This window comes from Hypomesus nipponensis, chromosome 6 (assembly GCF_054491055.1).
Source record: "Hypomesus nipponensis isolate SF chromosome 6, ASM5449105v1, whole genome shotgun sequence".
Taxonomy (NCBI): domain Eukaryota; kingdom Metazoa; phylum Chordata; class Actinopteri; order Osmeriformes; family Osmeridae; genus Hypomesus; species Hypomesus nipponensis.
In genome coordinates, this window is record NC_140366.1 from 8,962,501 (window position 1) to 8,984,921 (window position 22,421).

The window sequence follows — 22,421 nt, forward strand, 5'->3', positions numbered from 1 at the left end:
ACGTCTGGTTCTGGTTACCATGCCACAGTGGGAACATGTGGAGCTCGGTGCGTGTGTGTTCATGTGTGTGTGTATGTCTGGGTGTGTGTCTGTGTGTGCATGTACGTGCTCGTGTATCTCTCACAGGCATGTATATTCTATTAAAGTTCACATGACCTACTTCATTGTACACGTATGTAAACGTTCATCAAATGTGTGTGACTCTTTGGTAACCTTGACCTTTATCCTGTGTGTGTGTGTCTTTGTGTCTCTCTGTGTGTGTCTGTGTGTGTGTCTCCCGGTGTCTGTGTTTGTCTCGGTGTCTGTGTCTCTGCGTGTGTTTGTGTGTGTGTGTGTTCCAGGAGACTTTGAGACCGTGCAGAGCCCGTCCACGCCCATCAAGGAGCTGGACGAGCGTGCGTGCAGGAGTGGGGGGGGCAAGGCCCGGGGGAGGAGCCGCAAGAGTAACCCCTCCCCTCCCCCTGACAGCGACCTGGAGGTACGCATCATCCTCATCCTCGGCCAGAGCAACATGAAAGAGTCACCAAACACAGAGTTCAAGATCTTGTTCTCTCTCTCCCTCCCTCTGTCCCACCCCCCCTCTCCCCCGTCCTCCCCTCTCCACCCTAGCGAGTGTTTGTGTGGGATCTGGACGAGACCATCATAGTGTTCCACTCACTGCTCACCGGCTCCTATGCACAGAAGTACGGCAAGGTGAGGCTATACCCTCCTCGCACACACACACACACACACACACGCCCCTCGATTGTCCCTGGTATCCCCCACCCAGCCTCCCTGGGCCTACACCCTCCTGACCCACACCTGCTTCCCTCCCACCAGGAAACAAAATGCTATTCTGTGTCCTCTATAGGGTGCTTCTTAGACCTTGGGTGGTTTCATTGTTTGCGGTCAAGGATACAAGCTTTTAGTGGGTGATGTAGTTTCCTGTGGCTGTGGAATACCACGTTTTATAGCCGGGGTTTGTGGGAGCTGTAGTTCTCTGTAGTTGTGGAATGTTTATTGTAAGGGGTCTCAGAGGGAAACACACAGGCTCAAGTGTGTTGTAAATAGTGACTTATTTAAAGGTTGGCGGTGGGTGTGAGTGTGCATACGCACATTTTCACGTGTATGTTAGCCTATATGAGGTTGTGTGTGTGTGTGTGTACCCCGTGGTACAGTAAATTCTCCGTGGTTTGTGCTCCTTGGCTGAGGTGAGACCCAGATGAGGATGAAGTGTAATAGATGTCAGTCTGGGGACTGCGTTAGAGCAACGCTTCCTTCAGCGACAACCTCCCCCCCCTCCCCCACGCAGAGAAGAACAACATCCAGCTCTTCATCTCTGATTTGATGACCCTGCTTAATGTTCTTATGTTGCGACCTGTCTCTGAGATCCATTGAGATGGCCTCTCTAAGTATGAACTCATGGATATTCTGTCCCTGTATGACGCTGCTGTGCATAGAGTCACCCGGCCGGGCGTGCGACACTGCAGCGGGTTGCCTCTCGCTATGAGTCCTTATACAACTGGGGCACACTCATTCTCCTGGGCACACCTCCCTCCCCCCCCCCCCCTACCTCCCCCCCCCTCCCTCCCTCCCTCCCTCCCTCCCTCCCTCCCTCCCTCCCTCCCTCCCTCCCTCCCTCCCTCCCTCCCTACCTACCCCCCCTCCCTCCCTCCCTCCCTCCCTCCATCCCCCCCTTCCTCCCTCCCTCCCCCCTCCCTCCCCCCCCCGCTCCTCTCGCCAAGCTTGCCCACAAGAAAATATGGCGGCAGCTGTTTCTGTTCACACCTTGCCCAAATGACTGTTTATGCCGTTGCTGTAGTAACGCCTATCTTCCATTGCGTTCCATGTCGGTTCTGAGGGCGCGGTATTTCCTGAAGAATCTTTGCACACAAACACCCGCAAGCACGCAAACACACACACACACAGGCCTTATGTGTGCACAGACGCACAAGTGCTCGGGCTCCAGGAGGCACCCCAGCTCACTTGACGTCCCAACCAATCAGGTCACACTGACGTCCCAACTAATATGCCGATCCGCGCGCTCACGCATCGACACGCGTGCAAATGCACATGCGCAAGATTTTTTGCAAGCGGCACAGTTAAACGTCATTGGATATTTTTCACTCTACTCTAAAAAACACTTTTTTTATCTGTTTGCTTTTGGAAACTTTTAATTGTTGTTTTATAGTGTACGTTTTGCTATGCGCTGTGTACAGCACTTTGGATCCATTTGTATTGTGTTAAATGTGCTTTATAAATAAAGGTTGATTGATCGATTGATTGAAACACTCACCCATTCCAATCGCTTGTCTCCTCCACAACCCCACACAGGCTAACTTCTTCCCTCATTCCTCTCTTTGGAAGGTGACGATAAACCTGCCAGCTGCGGTTCACACAGTTGGCTGTTTCTCTCCCTCTGTAAGGAGAATGATAACAGAGCAGCGAGACAGAGACCAGCTCCATGTGTCAGGCCACCACTGTTTCCTGTTTAAAACGCCCGCTAGAACGGGTTTTGTGTATCTATCATCTTTTATAATGGTTTACAGTCATTTCAAATGGAGCCTAAATGATGTGTCTGGTTGGGAAAAGGCAGGGAAGGGTTGTTGAATATAATGTGACAGAGTTACTCTGCCAGACTGGTGTTTGGCTGGGACTGTCATTTCCATTCCCATTTCCAAATTTCCCCCAAGCAGCTTTTATTCCCGCTCCTTTTCTTCCTCAATCGTCTCCCTACCTCTCTATCTTTATATTCATCTCCCCTTACCCCCCTCTGTCCTTCTCCCCCCCCCCCCCACACACACGCACACTTTTCTTCTGGATGGTCGATCATGTTAGGCTTGTTCTATTCTGAGAGTCTGACAGCGTCAGCGAATTGTGCGGCAGCTTGCCGACCCTTGCTGACCTATCGCAGATGATGGTTTTTGCAGCTGAGCTGTGGTTGGCAGAGTTTACCCCCCCACAAACCCCCCCAACCCCAACTGCCCACCGGCCCACAAACACACCCCACATACATGCACGCACTCACACACGACACGCACACATAATCCCATGCATGCGCCCCGAGCCCCTCCCTTCCTGCCTTTATCCCCTTTAACCCTCCCAACACACACGAACACACACACACACCAAACACATGCACACACAAGCACATACTCACACCCTCGCAAACGCACTAAGCAGCCCCCACCCCCACCCCCACCCCGTACAGGGAATGTTGATGGGACTGAACAAGTGCAACCTGTCTTTCTGTCAGCATCTGCCCAGATTAGGACTACATACCAGCCCCCTCTGGAGGGAAGGGGGACAGAGATGAGCCGAGTGGGGGGACGGGGGGGACAGGAGGACCGTGATTATTCTCAATCGGAGGGTGGCGACAATAATGATGACGTTTGTAGCGGTGATGATAATGATAGTGACGCTGGCGACGGCGATAAGGATGTCGAGGTAGACGGGGGACGCCGACGAGGGTTCCAAATACGACGAAGACGATTAGGATTCCGATGGCGGCGCACGCGGTTCATACGAGGACGAGGCAGAGGGCCTTGGTGATGACCATGAAGGTGACGCTGATGCTGATGGGGATGCTGATGATGACGTTCCTCTCCTCTCAGGATCCTCCCATGGCCGTGACACTGGGGCTCAGGATGGAGGAGATGATCTTCAACCTGGCTGACACACACCTGTTCTTCAACGACTTAGAGGTGAGCTCAGGAACACACACAACACACGCAGCGCGCACACACACACACACACACATCCGCATTTCAGATCTCCAAACCGGGGAACGAAGGAGCTAGAGAAGAAAGATTGCACGCTGAGTTTTTAACTAGGGCCAGTACGGGTCAAGGGCAATAGGCATTCAAGGTAGGACCTGTGTGTGAATCTGTGTGTTGATACTGCCCCCTAGTGGCAAGTTGAATCATTGTCATGCGGAGTCTTATGAGGAAGGTTGAAAAAAAGCACGTGCAGCCTGATTGTTTCCACGGCAATACACAGTTTAGATGAGTTGCATCTAATTCGTGGACTGCTGTGATTTCAATGAATCCCAGAATGTCAAACTGAGACTTAAACCTGAGTGTGTGTGTGTGTGCGTGTGTGGGTGGGTGTGCAGGAGTGTGACCAGGTACACATCGATGATGTGTCCTCGGATGACAATGGACAGGACCTAAGGTGAGAGATCAAAGCCACTGATTAGGTTCATAACTGTTGGATTATACATTGTGTGTAGAGTATAATGTGTTTGCTGTCATGTTACAGTTATGTTGTATTTCTAAACATTGTGTATGATTTGTATAGTCGTTCCTGAAACTGTTAATGACATGCCACTGATGAATAATGCTCAAATGTATGTTGTCATAGTCAACCATAGAAATATATTTACACAGTAATACCCCAACCAATAATAACCCGAAAATACCATAACCGCAAGCTTTCGATACACGGGATGAAAATTGAAATTCCATATTGTCACCAGTGTTTGCAAAGTATTTGAATCACCAATGAACAGAGCAGATTTTTCAAATAAAACATATCATTATTATTATTATTGACAGTACTTACAGTTTTGCAACTGATGGCTTCCATGCAGCTGCAACCAGCGCCAGCCTCTGCCTGGCCACGGGCGTGCGCGGCGGGGTCGACTGGATGAGGAAACTGGCCTTCCGCTACCGACGAGTCAAAGAGTTGTATAGCACATACAAAAACAATGTGGGGGGTAAGCCAATGGGAGATGACTTGACTGAAAGCGGAGCCAATCGTAGCGTGTCATGGAGGCCGGGGAGGGGGCGGAGGGCGGGGGGGGGGTTAGCCGCTAACTCATGAGCGAGAATAGGTGTGCTTCCTGTTTCAATGGGGGGCCTCGTCGGGATCCATGGTTTTGCTCAGAGGGCGTGGCATCCTATTGCATCATCATGTGGTGTACATATGTGGGTTGGTAGACTTGTGTTATTTGACTATGTGTGTGTGTGTGCGTTCGTGTGTGTGTGTGTAGGTCTGTTAGGCCCGGCTAAGAGGGATGCGTGGCTGCAGCTGAGAGCTGAGGTGGAGGCGCTCACCGACTCCTGGCTCACGAACGCTCTCAAGTCCCTGTCAATCATCAGCTCCAGGTGCCACGCCCACACATCGTGCTGAACACGCCCACACATCGTGCTGAACACGCCCACACATCGTACTGAACACGCCCACACATCGTGCTGAACACGCCCACACATCGTGCTGAACACGCCCACACATCGTACTGAACACGCCCACCCATCGTACTGAACACGCCCACCAATCGTACTGAACACGCCCACCCATCGTACTGAACACGCCCACCAATCGTACTGAACACGCCCACCCATCGTACTGAACACGCCCACCCATCGTACTGAACACGCCCACCCATCGTACTGAACACGCCCACCCATCGTACTGAACACGCCCACCCATCGTACTGAACACGCCCACCCATCGTACTGAACACGCCCACCCATCGTACTGAACACGCCCACCCATCGTACTGAACACGCCCACCAATCGTACTGAACACGCCCACACATCATACTGAGCAAGTAAGGCACCAATCTGTTTAAATCAAAGAGGAGAGTTCTGATGAGGGCTTACCAATGTGTTGGATCTCTCTCTCTCTTTCTCTCTCTCTCTCTCTCTCTCTCTCTCTCTCTCTCTCTCTCTCTCTCTCTCTCTCTCTCTCTCTTTCTCTCTTTCTCTCACTCTTTCTCTCTCTCTGTCTCTCTGCTCCTTCCAGGAGTAACTGCGTGAACGTGTTGGTGACTACAACACAACTCATACCAGCACTGGCAAAGGTTCTCCTCTATAGTCTGGGATCTGCTTTCCCCATAGAGAACATTTACAGTGCAACCAAAATAGGTAAGAACTGCACCACAAGCACACACACACTCAAACACACACACACACTTACATATTACAGAATGGACTTTGGAGTGAGCTCATTATTTAGAAGTTGTAAATCTGGAAGGTGGTCCAGCCCTTCCTGACAGATCTGCTGTCTGCCCAGTCAGCCTCATGCTGAGAGGAAGGTCTGAGAGAGAGAGAGAGAGAGAGAGAGAGAGAGAGAGAGAGAGAGAGAGAGAGAGAGACAGAGAGAGAGAGAGAGAGAGAGAGAGAGAGAGAGAGAGAGAGAGAGAGAGAGAGAGAGAGAGAGAGAGAGAGAGAGAGAGAGAGAGAGAGAGAGAGAGAGGGAGAGAGAGAGAGAGAAAATAGATGGCTCTGATCACGAAACACCCTTTGTGTAGTGCCAAATGAAAAACAGACAATGCTGACTCGATCACATGAGGAACCCACACACACACGTTACCTGTCAAATGTTGTCAAGCTCAGGTTCAGTGTCAGTGAACTGAACCACGGCAGTCATGGCCTTTCAAAGGTCAAATTTCCCGGACCTTTGGTCGTGGTCAGCTGGAGTGGACAGGACCGTGAGGAGCTGAACACTAACCCCTCCCAGTCCCAACTCTCTCCCAGCTCAAACACATGGGATCAGTCAGCCCGGCTTGGACGGAGGCTAGCATTCCAACCATTGCCAGGGGTCAAGCACGCACCTCGACCGCAGTCAAACTTTTCAGGCGACCGCAAATGAACCTCACTTGAGGAAACAAACAACCAGAAGAGAGGAGGCCAGCTCACAGAAGGGAGCCAAGCCATGTGTGTCTGACTGAGTGACTTGGACCATGTGGAGCGAAGCACCCATGCAGTCCCCTCCATGAACTCACACCCAAGGTTCATTCTAGTCAGGATCAGTCACGATGCTCTGTTTGACAAGAACTCAATCTCCCATGAGTCTGTGGGAGTTTAGCCTTCAAATAACAGAACTACACTTAAATGTCTCATCCACCCCATAGGTGGCTCAATAGAGGCGGAGACATGAAATAGTTTCCTTGACTAATTTATTGGACAAGGTGGTGAATCCTAACCTGGTCCATGTCTTTATCCCCAACATTGATAACTAATCTGACATCAACTGGATAGATTACTTTAATAAAATCATAGCTCCCTTGTACCCATCCGTACAGGCATGAAATCCATGTTGTGTCATTCGAGGGTCAGTTTGGAAATCAGTGTCTGACCTCGTATATGTGTTTCTGTGTAGTCATGGCGACGGTTAGTGATGGTTTCCGGTGGAACTGGAGAGGAGCATGTGTGTGTCAGTATCTGTTAGAATGACGTCTCTCCTATGTTTATGGAAAGTAACCCAGATGGTGTGTGTGCGCGTGTGTGGTGTGTGTGTCTGTCTGTGTGTTCATCTACGTACACAATCCTGTATCTGTCTTCTTCCTGCTGCTCCCTCTCATTCTCCTTTTTTAAATTAATCTCCTTGTCACATCCTCTTTATTTCTCAACACCCCCCCCCAACCCCCCCCCCCCCCCCAAAAAAAAAAAAAAAAAAGCAAAGAGAAATCTGTTAAAGACTTTGTTTGTCTCCAGGCAAAGAGAGCTGTTTTGAGCGTATAGTCTCCCGCTTTGGCTCTAACATAACATATGTTGTCATTGGCGATGGGCGCGATGAGGAACATGCAGCCAGCCAGGTAAATGTCTCACCTCTTTTCTCAATCTTTGAACTCTGACCTTGTCACCCCCTTGTTTATTTTGCAGGCAAAGAGAGTTGCTTTGAGCGCATAATGCAAAGGTTTGGCAGGAAAGTAGTGTATGTTGTAGTTGGGGATGGTGTGGAAGAGGAACAGGCAGCAAAAAAGGTAAAGGACCTGGCCACGCCCCCCCAACCCTACGCAGCGTGTGAGCTCTGATTGGACAAGCCTGCCTTTCTTTGCAGTAGTGGTGTTGAGTTTGCGTTTTTTTCTGGTTTGTGTTTTTCCTACTGGCTGACGCTCTCTGTTCTACCTGACCCTGAAATGAAAGGAGACTTTCGTTCCAAACTTTTCCAGTAGAACATTGGAACTGTAAAACTTCCTCTTTGTTGAAAGACAATTTTACTCTTGAGGCCTTTGTCATTGCAATGAATAATTCAAATGTACCATGTGACAACAGTACCACAGTAGGGGAAGTTTTATAAGAAACCAATTTCCATTGAGTGACCGTTAATGAGTAGCAACTGTTCTTCTGCAGCTGTGTAGTATCCTAGTTGACTGAGTGGTCTTGGCATTTCAGTTTTTTGTGCGCGTGAGCGAGAGGATGTATGCTTGCACGTGAGCGTGCGTGTGGGTGTACGAGAGGACGCGCGCTTGCACGTGAGCGTGCATGTGACAGACTTTGTGAATGTAAGGTTAGACCCAATTCGGATGACAGTTATGTAAATCAACTAGCTCTGTCAATGTGATACTCTATCCTTGTTAAATACCACGTCGACTGCTACTGGCCGGTGTCCAACTGGGGGTTAGGTGTCTGTTGAGGCTGGTGGTGTGTAGCATAGGAATGCATGGACATTGTTTGCAGTGCTTTGGCAATCTCATGGACAGCTACGATGCATGACATTTGGTGGTGGTTTTCTGTGTTGCCTTGAATATTTTGTAGACTAAATCTGTGTGTTTATGTATGTGTGTGCGTGTGTGTGCGTGTGCGTATGCGTGTGTGTGCGTGTGTGTGTGTGTGTGCGTGTGTGTGTGTATGCGTGTGTGTGTGTGTGTGTGTGTGTGCGTGTGCGTGTCCCACAGCACAACATGCCTTTCTGGAGGATATCCAGTCACTCTGACCTGCTGGCGTTGCACCAAGCACTGGAGTTTGAGTACCTGTAACTGTTACTATAGCGATGGACACATCAAAAGTACCTGTTGTTGTTACCATGGCGATGGGCGATGATGGGAGATATAGCCCCGTCTTTTGTATCTCTATTTAAGAAACACAGTACACTGCAACTTTTTGTCTTTTTTTTTTTGTGACTTTTTTTAACATCTGGATTTTAGAACTCTGAACTGTCTTAAAAGGATGAGGACTGGAAGAGGGAAAGAGACAGAGCGAGAGACAGAGAGAAAGAGGAGAATTAAGCAACAGAAAGGAGGATAAGAAGAAAGAAGAGGGATGAAAGGAGAACATGACTGAACTTTCCAACGTACCCTGTGTTGGGGTTTGACCTCTGTGAAACATTGATCCACCTTCGTAGGATGTCTGGGCAATGCAGGCTTTCGTCATACGCCATCTCCGTGTTAACTACTTTGTAAAGTGGTTTGGAAAACGTGTTTGGTATATATGCTTCAGTTGTTGTAATCTGCTTTCCTACCCAACATTTCAGGTTCTCATATCCCTACAACTCAAACTGAAGTCTGTGCAGTTACTGGCAACAACTAATAAACAAAACAGGGAAGAGGGGGAGAGGGGTTTGTGAATGAAAAGCAACTTAATTTTTGTTTCCCATTTTTTGGTTTCTCTCATTTTTTGTATGATTTTTTTTTTTGCAAGAAGAATGTGCGTCATGATGTGTCGTGCCTTATAAACGTGTTTGTGTGTTACTTTGTCACTTCTTTGTTTATTTGGAAATGCCTATGTAGATAAAAGAACAAAATCTGACTCAGAAGCTGTGTGATCATTTCCTGACACGAGAAACCATGACCAACATATGGATGAAGATAAACAGTTCAATATGGGTTTAACCGTTATAATGAATGAGGTTCATAATGAAATAATTGACAAATGTATACTCCCGTTGCCCAGTGGCAACAAATTGCAACATTTGCAACCGTATTCCATAATCCTAACTTCAAGATAGGCTATACCGCTGTAGCACATTGCTCATGTTATGAAATTGCCTATATGCCGAAATATGTTGGATATGACTACCGTTACATAACATTACAAAAATACAATGAACATGTTCACAATGGTAAATAAAATAAAATGTGATTATTCACGCAACACGATTGATCAAAACAAAGTGGAAAGGAACGGGAAGACATTCGGTCTGCGACTGACATAACTAGTAGGCCTACTGATCGCGAGGCGCACCTTTTTTAGAACACGCACACAACTGGAAGTGCAAGAGGTAGTCCCTAAAATGAAGACTTTCTCTCCTCTACTGTATAATTAGCAAACACTAGTTGTAATGTAGGCCTATATTCTTTAGCAAATCCCTCTGTCCTAATATTATAACATCATGATCTGTTTTATTGTGACGTATGGTGTTCAATGTCAATACATTCCCACATCGTTCATGTTTGTTACAACCTTGAAGACGAGTAAGCTTTGCTTTGACTTCAGAGCATGTTGGCGAATATTTTGGATCCGCATTATGCCTGTAAGATATTACATGATCTACAATAATCGACGGTATATTAAAGTGGAATAGTACATGTAAAATACGCACTATGAATGAGTTTGTCTATTATGCGGTCGTTGTAGCCTAAATCTAAATCAACTACTTCCTCAATCAAATCCCTAAATCCTACAGATCAGCTAACCTCCACTTGATCATAAGCTTTTTTTTAATGGTCACTATTGTTTTTTTATTTACAAAACAGAATGTATTATTTGATATCCTCTTCTTTTAAATGTTATGGGTGATACCTGTGGAGATGGGTTATTGTAAGTAATTATGTTTGCGTGATCAGAACACAAGCACAGCGTCTGAATCATGAACGACATATGCCTGCAGCTTCACCACAAACAAGGGGCTACGGCATCTCTACTGTCAGATGAGTATGTGTGACGCTAGGTCAAAGGAATAGCAAGAACACTGAACAACATGTTGTTGGGCCTCGGTGTCAGAAACTCTTAAGATACTGAGCACAGTTTGCATTGATTAAAGTAGTCACACCTTGCTGGTTACTTTGGTCATACTTTATGAGGTCCAATGAGCTAAATCGACTTAACCCTTTTTAGAGATCGAGATCATTTGGAGGATTGTCTGTTGGATGTGGTGAGTGAAATGAACGGTAGACTACTTCATGTTTTGGGCCAAACAATACTTATAATAATAATAATAATCTTCTCAGGAAAAACATCATTAGTACATTGACTGAAACGACACAAGTCCCAATCCATTACATTGTTTCCTCTTTCTGTCTGAAAATCTGATGACTGAAGGAATTCAGCAGTGCTCCTGACCAGGTTGGGCTGTCTGAGATGGAGCAAATCAATGACACCTTCCTTCCTGCCAACGCCGCGAGCAGAACAGTGTATGACCGTCTTTGGCCCATGCAGCTGTCCTGCAGCACACGGAACCAACGGCAGGCCGCTCCCAGCACGCACAAAGTCCAACCAGACGCTTCCTGTACACGGACAACCGAAGACGCCGTCGCCGATCCGACCCAGCGTTGGGCCTCCAGAGCGACATGCGGACCCACTTTAATGAGCCGCCTCGACGACTCCAGCCACAGGTGCGACCCCGCGGTCAGCACCTCGGCCTCCCACACCGTGGAGAACGTTTCTGTGGTGGTGGAGGCCAGCCACGGTGGGGTCTCCCACGACAGTCTGAGGGTCTGCAACAAGGTCCAACTGACCGTGTGTGGAGGTGCCCTGCCCAGCCAACGCCTGCTGGCCAGCACCCTGGTGGACGGTGTGATGGATGGCTTCCTCCACTACCCGTCCCTCACCATCCTGAACGCCAAGTTCACGTTCGACAGAGTGACGGAGGAGCGCGAGGCCGACGGCGACGTGCGGACGGTGATGTACAACGCGCGGGGCCGGCTGGACGTGCGCGTGCACCGGCTCAACGTGGCGTCACGCGGAGAGAAGCTGGCCGAGAACACCATCAGTTTGGTGGCGATGTTTTTGGCCTGCAGCATTGCCGCCGATGAGCTCCAGGCTGCTACGAAGGCTCCCCCAGAGAAGCCCCCTTCCTCATCCTCCTCCTCCCAGGGAACATGCTGCCCTAGTGGGGTGACCACAAAGGTAGGAGAGACCATCAGACAAAAAATTATTTCAACATAGTGCCGATGGACATTGGGCATTGGGCTGTCGTTAGGTAGCAAAGACTGGAATGATGTTAGATGCTCTCTGGCCCTCATGTTTCTGATGCTCAGGAAAGTATCATGCCTGACAGGAAGCAGGAAAAGTAATACCAAACCATTTGGAAAGGAGTTAAGGGTAAATTAGTCTAGGGTGGATGATGATGAGAAATGAATCTACTCGGATTCTGATGCTGTGAGGAGATATATTTTCATATATATTGAGGCCCTCTATCCTGTTCCAGCCAATTACCTTTGGTGAGGCGGACTTTCCTCCTTGACTAAGTTTGTGAAACCACTGTCAGTCGAGCTCAACCTGGAGGAAAGCTCCAAGTTTAGAGCACCAAGCGAGAATTGGGGGCACCGTTTCTCCCATTTCAATTCATTTGAAACTGTGACTGACTGCAGCTTTAAACAATCCAGGAGAGGTTCCTCACACATTGTTGCATTTGTTCCTTTTCAGTTGAGGCTCCTTCCACAAGGAGATCCAAGAAGCAAAGGTCTCTCTACTGCTGGTCTTTCTGAGCTTTTCTGCTGCTGCTGCTGCAGGAAGACCAACATCTCTAATGACTAAGAACGTCTTCAACTTACATGCACCCCCTAAGCCAGTGTTTTAGAAGACCATTGCTCTTGTGTTGCACATTCCAATAAACATTATGTTAAAGAAGCTGTTAACCGTGGTCAGATTTGAACACATTTTACCTATCGACATAAAGAGATGTTTAGGTAATTTGTACTTGTGGTCATTTATGCATTAGTCTGGGAGTGGCACACTACATATCAACATCTAGACAGATTTATCTTACTGCTGAGGTTTTACTGTGTGAGAAATTCACTGTCAACCTCTCTGTACGGCTGTATCACCAGCACTATTTAATACTAAGTTTACGTGTCCTGTTTCACCCCGGAACAGTAGGTGGAGACTGTGGGGTAATTATTTACTTGTGCTGGAGGCTGTGTAACGAAGAAGAGTTGAGAAGCCGGGCCCGGTCAGCTGGTTCAAGAAAGAATCGTGTGCAAACTGGATAATTTTTTCCTCGGATTGAGGTTGATTTTCTTTTCTAACTACCTTAACATTTACTGTGTGACTACCTGACACGCGTAGGAGAAGAAATCACCCGATTTGTAGATGTTTCTTGTGAAGGCAGGTTGACAATTGCCAAGTTCATGAACCATCGTCCAGTCGACCTCTGACATAATTGACGCTGTTTACGTGGTTGTCCTGGTTTTGTGTTGTCTTCATCAAACATTGTGAAAGAGAAGTAGCCTTGTTAGCACTCCGGTCAGCTCGTTTACTTGGACACGATTTGCTGTAAAGCTAATGCCAATATTGTTAGCGAATTAGCTATTGTCGTATTCTATTGTTGGCTAGCGAACATCAACAACTTTTCCTAGCTTGGTACTCTATGTAGAAAAACGGATATCAACCTTATAACAGACTCGACAGGTTGACAGAAAGCTCACTGGGTTGTTGGAACAGTGTCCCGTAACAGACGTCGCTTGCATTTAAATTAACTTATGTATCTAGCAAACGTGTACAGTACATCGTCAAATCTATGTCTGCACCTAGTTTCGAAGTATTGTGACCTTTTGTTTTTCTTCCGTAAATTAAGCAGAGTGGGTAACACGACATCGCCTAGTCATGCTCCTGTCTCACTCCGAACTATGGAAAGAATGTTTGGAATTTCTGTCCAAGCCCTGCACAGTGGTCCTCGGCGCCATCACCGCTGCCCTCTATTACTTCTGGGGTCGTGAGGGCCAGGTTAGTCCCGCCGGCGAGACATCATTGTTAGGAGCACTTTCTTCTAGCTTTCCGTTTCAGAGCCTCATATTTAGTACTAGCTGCTGTGCTCTGTCTCATTCCCCCCCTAGTCTTTCCCTGAGTGCTTCTTACCGCCGTCTGTGGGTATTCACCTTGTCCATCCTCGTGTTATTTCAGAGTAACCAGGTTGTCAGGTGACGACAAGGTTGTTAGGGAGAAAATGACGATCATGGCCAGCCAAAGGTGTTCTCCATCAACACCATTTTGTTTTCCCCCCAATCGATCTGTGTGTAGATGTTCTCCTCTGCCCAAGCAAAGCCAGTCGTGATCTGTGTGTGTGTGTTGTGTGTGTGTGCTGAATTCAGTTCCACGCGGTGTTTGTGTCTTTTCTGTTTCTAGTTTGTCTGTGCTACATCAACCAGCATACTGCATGAGATGCTCCAGTATAGCAGTGTCTCACACCTTTCTGTTTCATCTCATTCTGTAGACTCGCTCCTACACACACACACACACACACACACACACACACACACACACACACACACACCATGCACTTGTTACACATCCACCTGTGTCCTCAATTCCTCTCAAGTGCTCTGACACTGTTGTCCTCTCTCTTCTCTCTCTCTCTCCCGCACCTCCTCCCTCCTTCAGACACCAGTTCTGGTGTGCAGCGATGCATTTAGACATTTCCTCCAGAAGCACTGTCCTGTGGTGGACGAGTGTTTCAGCCCCACCCCCTGGTGCTGGGGGGGCCGCCTCCAGACCCTGGTCAGGGTTTTCATCAAGTCCAGTCCCAAGGTCGCCTACAGGAAGTAAGGTCCCCCAGCGCGCTCTCATGGCTCCGGCCCAAGGGGCTGAGGCCGAAGCCAGTCAATGTGCAGACCAAGAGCACCCCCATGTGGACTGACATGGTCGTTCTTTTTCTCCTTCCTTTACGCTCTCGCTCTCTCTCTTGCTCTCTCTCTCTTGCTCTCTCTCCCTCTCCCTCTCTCTGTCTCTGTCTCCTCCAGTGAGTTGATCAGGACTCCAGACGGGGGACAGATCTCTCTGGACTGGGTGGACAACGGGGTCAGCGATGCCTACCCGGAGGCCCCCTCTCGGCCCACGGTGCTCATCCTGCCGGGGCTGACGGGGAACAGCCAGCAGACCTACGTCCTTCACGCCGTCAGCCAGGCTGTCCGCCGGGGCTATAGGTCAGGAGCTCCCCGCCCCCCCCTCCCCCTGTGTCGAGTCCCATCACCGGTCATGCGTTAACCCAGGATTGAACTCATGGTGTCCTTGTTCTGCTGCCGTGTGTGATGGTATCCTCTCCCCCCCCCCCCCCCCCTCCCCCCACAGGTGCGTGGTCTTCAACAACCGAGGCTTTGGAGGAGAGGAGCTTCTGGTAAGTGTGTCGGGTCACGGGTCGGACATTGTGGACGAGTGGTCGGTTGGGAATAGAAAAACAGCATTGCAATGTCACATGAACACCGGTAAGCAGCTCTTCCCTCCCTCCCCCAGACCCCTGTGACCTTCTGTGCAGCGAACACGGCCGACCTGGAGACGGTGGTCCTGCATGTGAAGCAGCTCCTCCCCCAGGCCCCCCTGCTGGGCACTGGGGTGTCTCTGGGAGGGTGAGTCCACCCCTCGCCACAGACCACCCCCTTATTCTCCCAGCTGCTGCCGCTGGTGGTGGTGACGGGTATGGGCCCCAGTCCTTGGGAGGGGAAGTGATCTTCCGAAACCCACCCGCTTTTCGAATCAGCCTGGCCGCGGGTGCGGTCGAAGGCCGTCAAGACGCTGAGATGTTTTCTCTTCCTCCTCTCTCTCTCTCTCTCTCTCTCTCTCTCTCTCTGTTCCTTTTCTTCCTTCTGTCATCCTCTCGCATCGCAACTTTGTTTCCCCTTCTCCCCTCCCCCCTTTTTGTTCAGTCTCCCTCTTCTACCCCTCTTTCATCGCTCCTTCCTGGGCCGGCGCCTCCCCCCACCCCCCCTCTCATCCTCTCTTCCCTCTCATCCTCTCCTTGAGATTTCAGGCTGTCTTAGTGACCCCGTCTGCGTGCCACCGTAACAGTACACGTGTCCTCTGACCACCTTTCACCCCCCCCCAGCATGCTGCTGTTGAACTACCTGGCTCGCATGGGCAGGGAGGCGGGGCTTGTTGCCGGGCTCGCCATGTCCGTCAGCTGGGACACGCTGCAGTCCTGCGCCTCCCTGGAGCAGCCAATCAACCGCCTCCTCTTCAACCGGCACCTCGCCGCCAACCTGTGCCGCTCCATCAGCCGGTGAGAGAACCGCCACGGCAGCGGTTGCCATGGATACGCGGTGCGTTCATTTTTGCCGCCTCAGTCTCCGGCTCTCTCTTATCCTCTGTCTCTTGTCCTCAGGCACAGAAAAATCCTGGAGCCAGTGATTGATATGGAGCATGTGATGAAGGTATACAAATCACCATTTCTCTTTTCTGTTTGAACTCGGTCTGCTTTTCGGTCCTCTGTTGACACAATCACCATCGCTTCCCTCCCTCCCGTGTCTAGGCGCGCACCATCCGTGAATTTGACGAGCGCTACACCTCGGTGATGTTCGGCTACAAGTCGTGTTTGGAGTACTACCATGACGCCAGCCCCGTCCACAAGCTCCCCAAGACCACAGTGCCCATCCTGTGCCTGAACGCCGCCGACGACCCCTTCTCCCCCAAACATGGTGAGAGAGGCCTTGCCGAGCAGCAGTCTCTCCGCCCCGGGTCCCCCTTTGTCTCCCTGCTTTGTCCCCTCATATGTGACGCTCGTGATCTATGCCAATGACATGCTTTTCCTGTTTTTCTTTCCTTCATCCCTCCCCCTTCTTCTACCCTCTCCACCTCCACCCCCAGCCATCCCGGTCGCCGTGGCCCGGCGCCTGCCCAACGTGGCCCTGCTGGTGACGTCGCACGGCGGCCACATCGGCTTCCTGGAGGGCCTGTTCCCCCGGGGCGAGGGCTACATGGACCGCCTGTTCGGACAGTTCATCCAGGCGGCCTTCGAGCACCCCGGTGCCCTCAAGGGGGCCTGCGGCGGGCAGGAGGAGCTGGTGGACTGACGGCACCCACCGCTCGCTCCAGGAGAGGAGGAGGAGGAGGAGGAGGAGGGCCCCAGGTATGCCGAGGCTAGCCGACTCCAGCTTCAAGTGCACTTGAACTCTCCCGCTAACCCCCTTCTTCATCATCTCAGGTTCTCATCCGTCAGCCGACTAGAGTAAGGAGATAAAATTGCACTGATTTGTTTAGTTTGTGATTTGCTTTGACCCCCATTGACGGAAATTGACATATGAATAATTCCTTTGATGCAGCTAGGGCAGGATTTTAGATTGTTCACAGTTGGGAACATAACAGTTTAACTGTTCAAACCATTTGATGGCACAGTGATTTAGTTTCAGCATTTATAGTCTACTGAAAACTCTTACCTAAGCTAAAACAGGACAAATATAGACCATTTGCACTCTGTGCGAGGAGTCACCACATGGTCCTGATAATTATGGTCGAGCGATTTGAAGTTCTATTGTCTTTTCATATACTTGAACCAGCGCGTGAAATATTGATCCCTCTTTTAGTTATCTTCATCATGCCCTCTGAAGACCAAACAGAAATGTATTGTTGCAACATGACAATGGTTAAGCTCTTGTGGTAGTGAAGGGAAAGGAAAGGGAGCAAAAGTATTAATGCTGAAGACATTTTATAATGTATTTTAATGTGTGAAATTGTATAGAATGTTTTAAATGATCATGCTAAAAATCCTCGTCCATACTAGGGAAACTGTCAGCATGTTATTAAGCTGAGACAGAAATATTGGTTTATTGATTGTTGTTGAGTGTTTGATCTTGTCATCCTATTAGGGTTTTTTATTACCCAAATGAATGCTGGAATATTGCATAGCAAGTTGTTCCTGAGCATAGACATTCCTTGGCCATGGTTTGTTTGAAAAACGATCCATTCAATCATTTGTCGTTGATGGCCTTTCAGTAAGTTTGAAAACCCACGATCATTTTGGACCTAAACAACTTTGCTGTGTAATTATGCTGACCTTCATGTTTATTGTTTTCCATGCTTTCCATGACAATGGTGGTTGATGTGGTCGCTTTGCTCCGCGGTGTCATTGTGCGTTGAAGGGACAAGACACTGCCGCAGCACATGTGGGTTTGGCTCTATTAGGATGAACATTATAGACCCCAGGCTCTATTAGGATGAACATTATAGACCCCAGGCTCTATTAGGATGAACAATATAGACCCCAGGCTCTATTAGGATGAACATTATAGACCCCAGGCTCTATTAGGATGAACATTATAGACCCCAGGCTCTATTAGGATGAACATTATAGACCCCAGGCTCTATGAGGATGAACATTATAGACCCCAGGCTCTATGAGGATGAACATTATAGACCCCAGGCTCTATTAGGATGAACAATATAGACCCCAGGCTCTATTAGGATGAACATTATAGACCCCAGGCTCTATTAGGATGAACATTATAGACCCCAGGCTCTATTAGGATGAACATTATAGACCCCAGGCTCTATGAGGATGAACATTATAGACCCCAGGCTCTATTAGGATGAACATTATAGACCCCAGGCTCTATTAGGATGAACATTATAGACCCCAGGCTCTATGAGGATGAACATTATAGACCCCAGGCTCTATTAGGATGAACATTATAGACCCCAGGCTCTATTAGGATGAACATTATAGACCCCAGGCTTACGCGCGCCAAAGCGACGCACGCTAAACACACCAACATGCAAACGCACAAGCTGCCGTGACACAATTGAAACTGAGTGGAAGTATTCCCCAAAGACAAAGGCCAGAAAAATATAAGGATAAATGTAGTATAGATAATAATTGTCCATTTATTCAACGTTTCACAGTGTTTCACAGTGTGCGACACGTCTGTGTGTTCGCCCTTAAGGTACTGTAACAATGACCTGTTTTGATTAGAAATGTGCACTGTTTAAAGAATGTATTTATTATGGGATTGATTGTTCATGAATGTATCAGATGTATTTATTGTTTTGCTGAGAGAGCGAGCCTGTGTAGTACTGTCGACAGGGTTATGAAGGAAGTGAACAACCACGAAAGGCATGTAGTCAAACAGCCATTGTTGAATTAGCTGCTTTGCGCCGAATCTAAATATGAAGTGCTTCACTGGAGATGCAGTTGAAGAGATATGATGTGAAAGTGAGCATGCTTTGCTCTTCAAGTCTGTTCAACACCAGCTAGGACCAGTCCTAATTTGCCTTTCTTTTAAAAAAAAACTCTAAAATGCTCTCTGAAATGGGATAAGACTGAAATGTCCCAAAAATAGTTCATAGCTGGTGGTCAAGTTGTCTGTGTACTAGTTAGATATGACTACCTGTTTCTATTTGACCATGCTCACCTCAGCAGTTTGCCTTACTGGAGCGCAAGACCTACAGTATGTGGCTTGTTCACCATCCTGGACTCCTCACCTATGGCACTGTTCCCTGGCATGCCCAACCCTATCAGCTCTGATCAGTGTGTATGGTGACAGCCTCATATGGTACGCTGCCATTAAGGGATTGCGTTTGAGAAGAAGGTCATTTGTCCACCTGGGCAGAGATCCCAGAAACATGTTCTGCGTGCAGGATGTCCCGCGCAGAACTTGGTTTAGGCAGTGTTAAGGGTTTCTTTCTCCGTTGTTTTGAACTCTGTTGTGCTCCTGAATGTTTCTCTGTGATTCCACCATCATCCTGCTGACAATCTCGGTTGGGTTCCAGAACTTCTCGGGTATTTGCATTTTTCCATTTTATGGGCATTAAGTACAAATGGAATAAGCGCACATCCAAGGACTGTGCAAGACCAACAACACGTGTCAGGGAGGAATGAGCACAGATGTGCAGTTTTACATAGACGACCGCTATGACTACCATCACTTCCTGGTGAACTGCTGGTGAACTGCCAGGCTAAAGTAACAGCAGGAACATGTTTGTGACCTTTCAACTAAACCTTGCATAATTTGTTTTCCTTTTGACTGTCAGCCTATTTCATTTTTAATACCACTTCATACTTCAATATCAATTTGTATTCCTCAATAAAGTAACCAACAAAAAAAAAAGAATATGACTATGTCAACATTAAATTGTGTTTTTTTTCCCCCTCTTCACGGGATTCAAATGTCACAGATGTCGGCAACAATTAATTTCCTTCACGTATTGACTCCGACTGCTAGATGTCGATCATCAGATTGTAACCTTGGGTTTGTTATGGTTGTTCATATCCCTTTGGTCATCTGAGTGGAACAATGTAATTATACTGGTAGGACTGGTCACCTGGGCCTGGATCTCTTTCATCTGGCTGCTGCAGGTTGTTAAATGTCCTTAGGTATTGATTAACCAGGCAGGTATCAATAATTAACAGAGAACAATAAAAGCCCACACACTCTGTCACAATGCTAACCTTTTAGCCCTATTTAACTATAATGATTCCGCTCTGGAAAGAATCCAGTCGTTTTGGATCACGTGTTTGTAGGGAATCGAAACAGATTCTTTCCACTTCTTATCTTGATCCTGCGTACACACAACCGTTTCCAGGAGTCATTATGGGATTCGAATAGACTGGGCAAGGCATACGAGTTTGAGAAATGGTATTAAAAGTCGGTGTTTCGTAACATACTATTTTATCACTGGGTGTGCGAGGGTCCTCTGGGCAACGTGCTGGTAAGCATGGGTCTGATATTGAATTGTTTGTCTTTACGGCCCTGTCTGCATCTCAGGGTCTGTTGCTGTTGACACAGGTGGGCATGGGCGAGGATAAACATCTTCCTTCTCTGTATTCTTCGTTTCCCCCCCCGTTTCACTCTTCTTTCTCTCACCCCCCCCATCCTCCCTTCCTGCCTTCCCCTCCCACCGCGCGCCGGTCGTCCGCCTCCTCTCCTTCTCCGGCCCCAGTCTGGGGCCCCGCTCCCTCCGCCCTCCCCCCCCCCCCCAGTGCATCCCCCCTCTCTCTCCATTCTCCCCACTCCCTCTCTCCCCCCCCCAGTGCATCCCCCCTCTCTCTCCATTCTCCCCACTCCCTCCTCCCCGTTTTTTCTGCCCTCCTACCTGGTGTGCTGGGAGGAGCCCGGGGCATTGGCTAATGATCCCGCACACCGAGGAAGCCGAGCAGCTCGACACAAGGAGAAAAACAGAACGCAGGGGGGAGGGAGAGAGAACGAACAAGGGGATAATTGGCGACAACAACAAACAACAACAAAAAACCCGCGAAGGGCCTAGAGTGCTTGATCAGGCCCGGAAAGACGGGAGGGGGGAGGAGGAGGAGGAGAGAGGGAGGAGGCGATGGAGGACTAGGTCACGTCAGACACGGAACGCTACAGTGAGTTTCTGAAGAGGCGTGGGTAAGACTCTACGGAGGCTGGAGGGATTCGGGATCTCGTCGTGTAGCGTTCCCTTCCAGGAGGTATCGGCGTTTCACCTGTCCGTGTGGATCTGCGCACGCTGAAGAGAGGATCCATTCGTTCCGAGCGGAGATCCATGCGATCCGTGGCCACGGCCACGCACACGCTCCCTCTTGCTTGTCTCCACGCAGCCCACAGGTGAGTCCAGATTGTGGAGAAACGCCCTGAGACCTGGCAGGGCCCAGTAGCAGCAGGCATGCCCTGTTAATGGACCTGGGCTGTGACTGTGGAATGCCTGGGGGCTAAGTAGGTATTTATGGGAGGTAATCATTTCTGGGTGGTTAACTCAGGCAGTGAAGGCAATCATCCTCTTCTCCCCCCTCCCCTATTCCCAATATAGCAGCAGATTCCAGGAAGGCTGTTGATTAGGATTTCGGTGAATGTCTTGGTTTTGGGTAAATGCACACAGGGAGTGGACCTGCAAGCACTGACCTTTCTTTGGACAGCAACTCAAAATGCAACTTTTAAACATTGTATTTAAAGACACTGGACTGCATTTGTTATGATTGCATGCACTCGGTCCTGTCGTTGAACTCGTCCCCTTGTTACGTGAAGGTCCGATTCGCGATCATGAACAATGTTACGAATGCCAAAATCAGTCTCCTGTTTTTCATTCAGTAGTTGGCTGGGGAACTTTACAATCACTTTAACGCCGTGCCTAATCTTTACTCCGTTCAATGTTCAGGGAGAGAGCCAGGCAATCGGGGGTCACGTGAAGAGCAGGGCGCTGAACCCATCGCTACAGGGTCAGATTGCGTTGATGCGTGTGGATGTGTGCGCTTGGTTAAATGAGTTTGTTGCCATGCTAACGTGTGCTCTGTCAACAGAGGTAAAGCCGTCTCATGTTGACAAGATCAACAGCATGGGGGCAGCCCCTCACAGTCAAGGCTCTCGTAAACGCAGCAATGGAAACAGTGGATAGGGCGCTTGATGTGTTATTGGCTCCAAGGTGTGTGTGGGTGTGTGAGTGCGTGAACATGTGTGCCCGTGCGTGTTAAAATCCCAAATCGCGAGTCAACTGGCTTTGGTCTATTTATACCTGACACAAACGTGCAAACACAAAGTGTTATTGACACGTTCCATCAACAGGCGTGATGGTGAGTCATGAGGGTGCATGAGCAGGAAGTGAGGCGGGTCCTCAATGACTCGTCCTGCAGGGTGTGACAGCACAGCCCCCCTGCTGCCGCACCATATTACAGTCCATTATTTATGAGGATGGAGAGTTCCCGCTGGGGTTCATGTGACATCCTGTGTGTGTGTGTGTGTGTGGCACACACACCCCATAGTGTGGTTACGACTCCGGAGCCTAATGAAAGGCTGGTGTCGTAGTTGGTGTAGAAGGCTGTCATTCTGGACTGTGCTGTAGGGGGACTGTATCTCACCAAACGTGTGGTCTGTGGAGGA

The 22,421-nt window shown here is 48.9% G+C and overlaps 3 protein-coding genes across 18 annotated transcripts in view; all 3 read left to right on the plus strand.

Moving 5' to 3' along the window:
• eya4 (EYA transcriptional coactivator and phosphatase 4) overlaps positions 1 to 9,456 on the plus strand; it is a 35,781-nt gene extending 26,325 nt beyond the window's left edge. For 7 of the 12 annotated variants that reach the window (XM_084700711.1, XM_084700715.1, XM_084700719.1 and 4 more), the window contains 9 exons: positions 342 to 478; positions 610 to 693; positions 3,594 to 3,682; positions 4,081 to 4,152; positions 4,536 to 4,696; positions 4,973 to 5,087; positions 5,729 to 5,850; positions 7,591 to 7,691; positions 8,607 to 9,456. In XM_084700711.1, coding sequence (XP_084556837.1) covers positions 342 to 478; positions 610 to 693; positions 3,594 to 3,682; positions 4,081 to 4,152; positions 4,536 to 4,696; positions 4,973 to 5,087; positions 5,729 to 5,850; positions 7,591 to 7,691; positions 8,607 to 8,687 — 962 coding nt within the window. In that variant the 3' untranslated portion in view covers positions 8,688 to 9,456. Of the gene's footprint in view, positions 1 to 341; positions 479 to 609; positions 694 to 3,593; positions 3,684 to 4,080; positions 4,153 to 4,535; positions 4,697 to 4,972; positions 5,088 to 5,728; positions 5,851 to 7,422; positions 7,524 to 7,590; positions 7,692 to 8,606 lie in introns of all 12 variants that reach the window. The other 5 variants (XM_084700714.1, XM_084700718.1, XM_084700713.1 and 2 more) reach the window with 3 other exon arrangements.
• Positions 9,457 to 10,030: 574 nt separating this feature from the next.
• Positions 10,031 to 12,498, plus strand: LOC146286913 (uncharacterized). 2 transcript variants are annotated; one of them, XM_084700728.1, is made up of 5 exons: positions 10,031 to 10,180; positions 10,494 to 10,581; positions 10,765 to 10,801; positions 10,969 to 11,775; positions 12,295 to 12,498. In XM_084700728.1, the coding sequence occupies exons 2-5, from the start codon at positions 10,517 to 10,519 to the stop codon at positions 12,403 to 12,405; spliced, it is 1,020 nt and encodes a 339-aa protein (XP_084556854.1). In that variant the 5' UTR covers positions 10,031 to 10,180; positions 10,494 to 10,516; the 3' UTR covers positions 12,406 to 12,498. The 2 variants fall into 2 exon arrangements, with proteins under 2 accessions (XP_084556854.1, XP_084556853.1); XM_084700727.1 differs by having other exon boundaries at positions 10,538 to 10,581.
• Positions 12,499 to 12,795: 297 nt separating this feature from the next.
• LOC146286914 (phospholipase ABHD3-like) lies at positions 12,796 to 19,682 on the plus strand. 4 transcript variants are annotated; one of them, XM_084700724.1, is made up of 10 exons: positions 12,796 to 12,878; positions 13,448 to 13,593; positions 14,248 to 14,408; positions 14,607 to 14,789; positions 14,935 to 14,980; positions 15,097 to 15,209; positions 15,686 to 15,859; positions 15,962 to 16,010; positions 16,109 to 16,274; positions 16,444 to 19,682. In XM_084700724.1, the coding sequence occupies exons 2-10, from the start codon at positions 13,474 to 13,476 to the stop codon at positions 16,647 to 16,649; spliced, it is 1,218 nt and encodes a 405-aa protein (XP_084556850.1). In that variant the 5' UTR covers positions 12,796 to 12,878; positions 13,448 to 13,473; the 3' UTR covers positions 16,650 to 19,682. The 4 variants fall into 4 exon arrangements, with proteins under 4 accessions (XP_084556850.1, XP_084556849.1, XP_084556852.1 ...); XM_084700723.1 differs by having other exon boundaries at positions 12,813 to 12,975; XM_084700725.1 differs by lacking the exon at positions 12,796 to 12,878 and adding an exon at positions 13,028 to 13,143.
• The last annotated feature ends 2,739 nt before the right edge of the window (positions 19,683 to 22,421 follow it).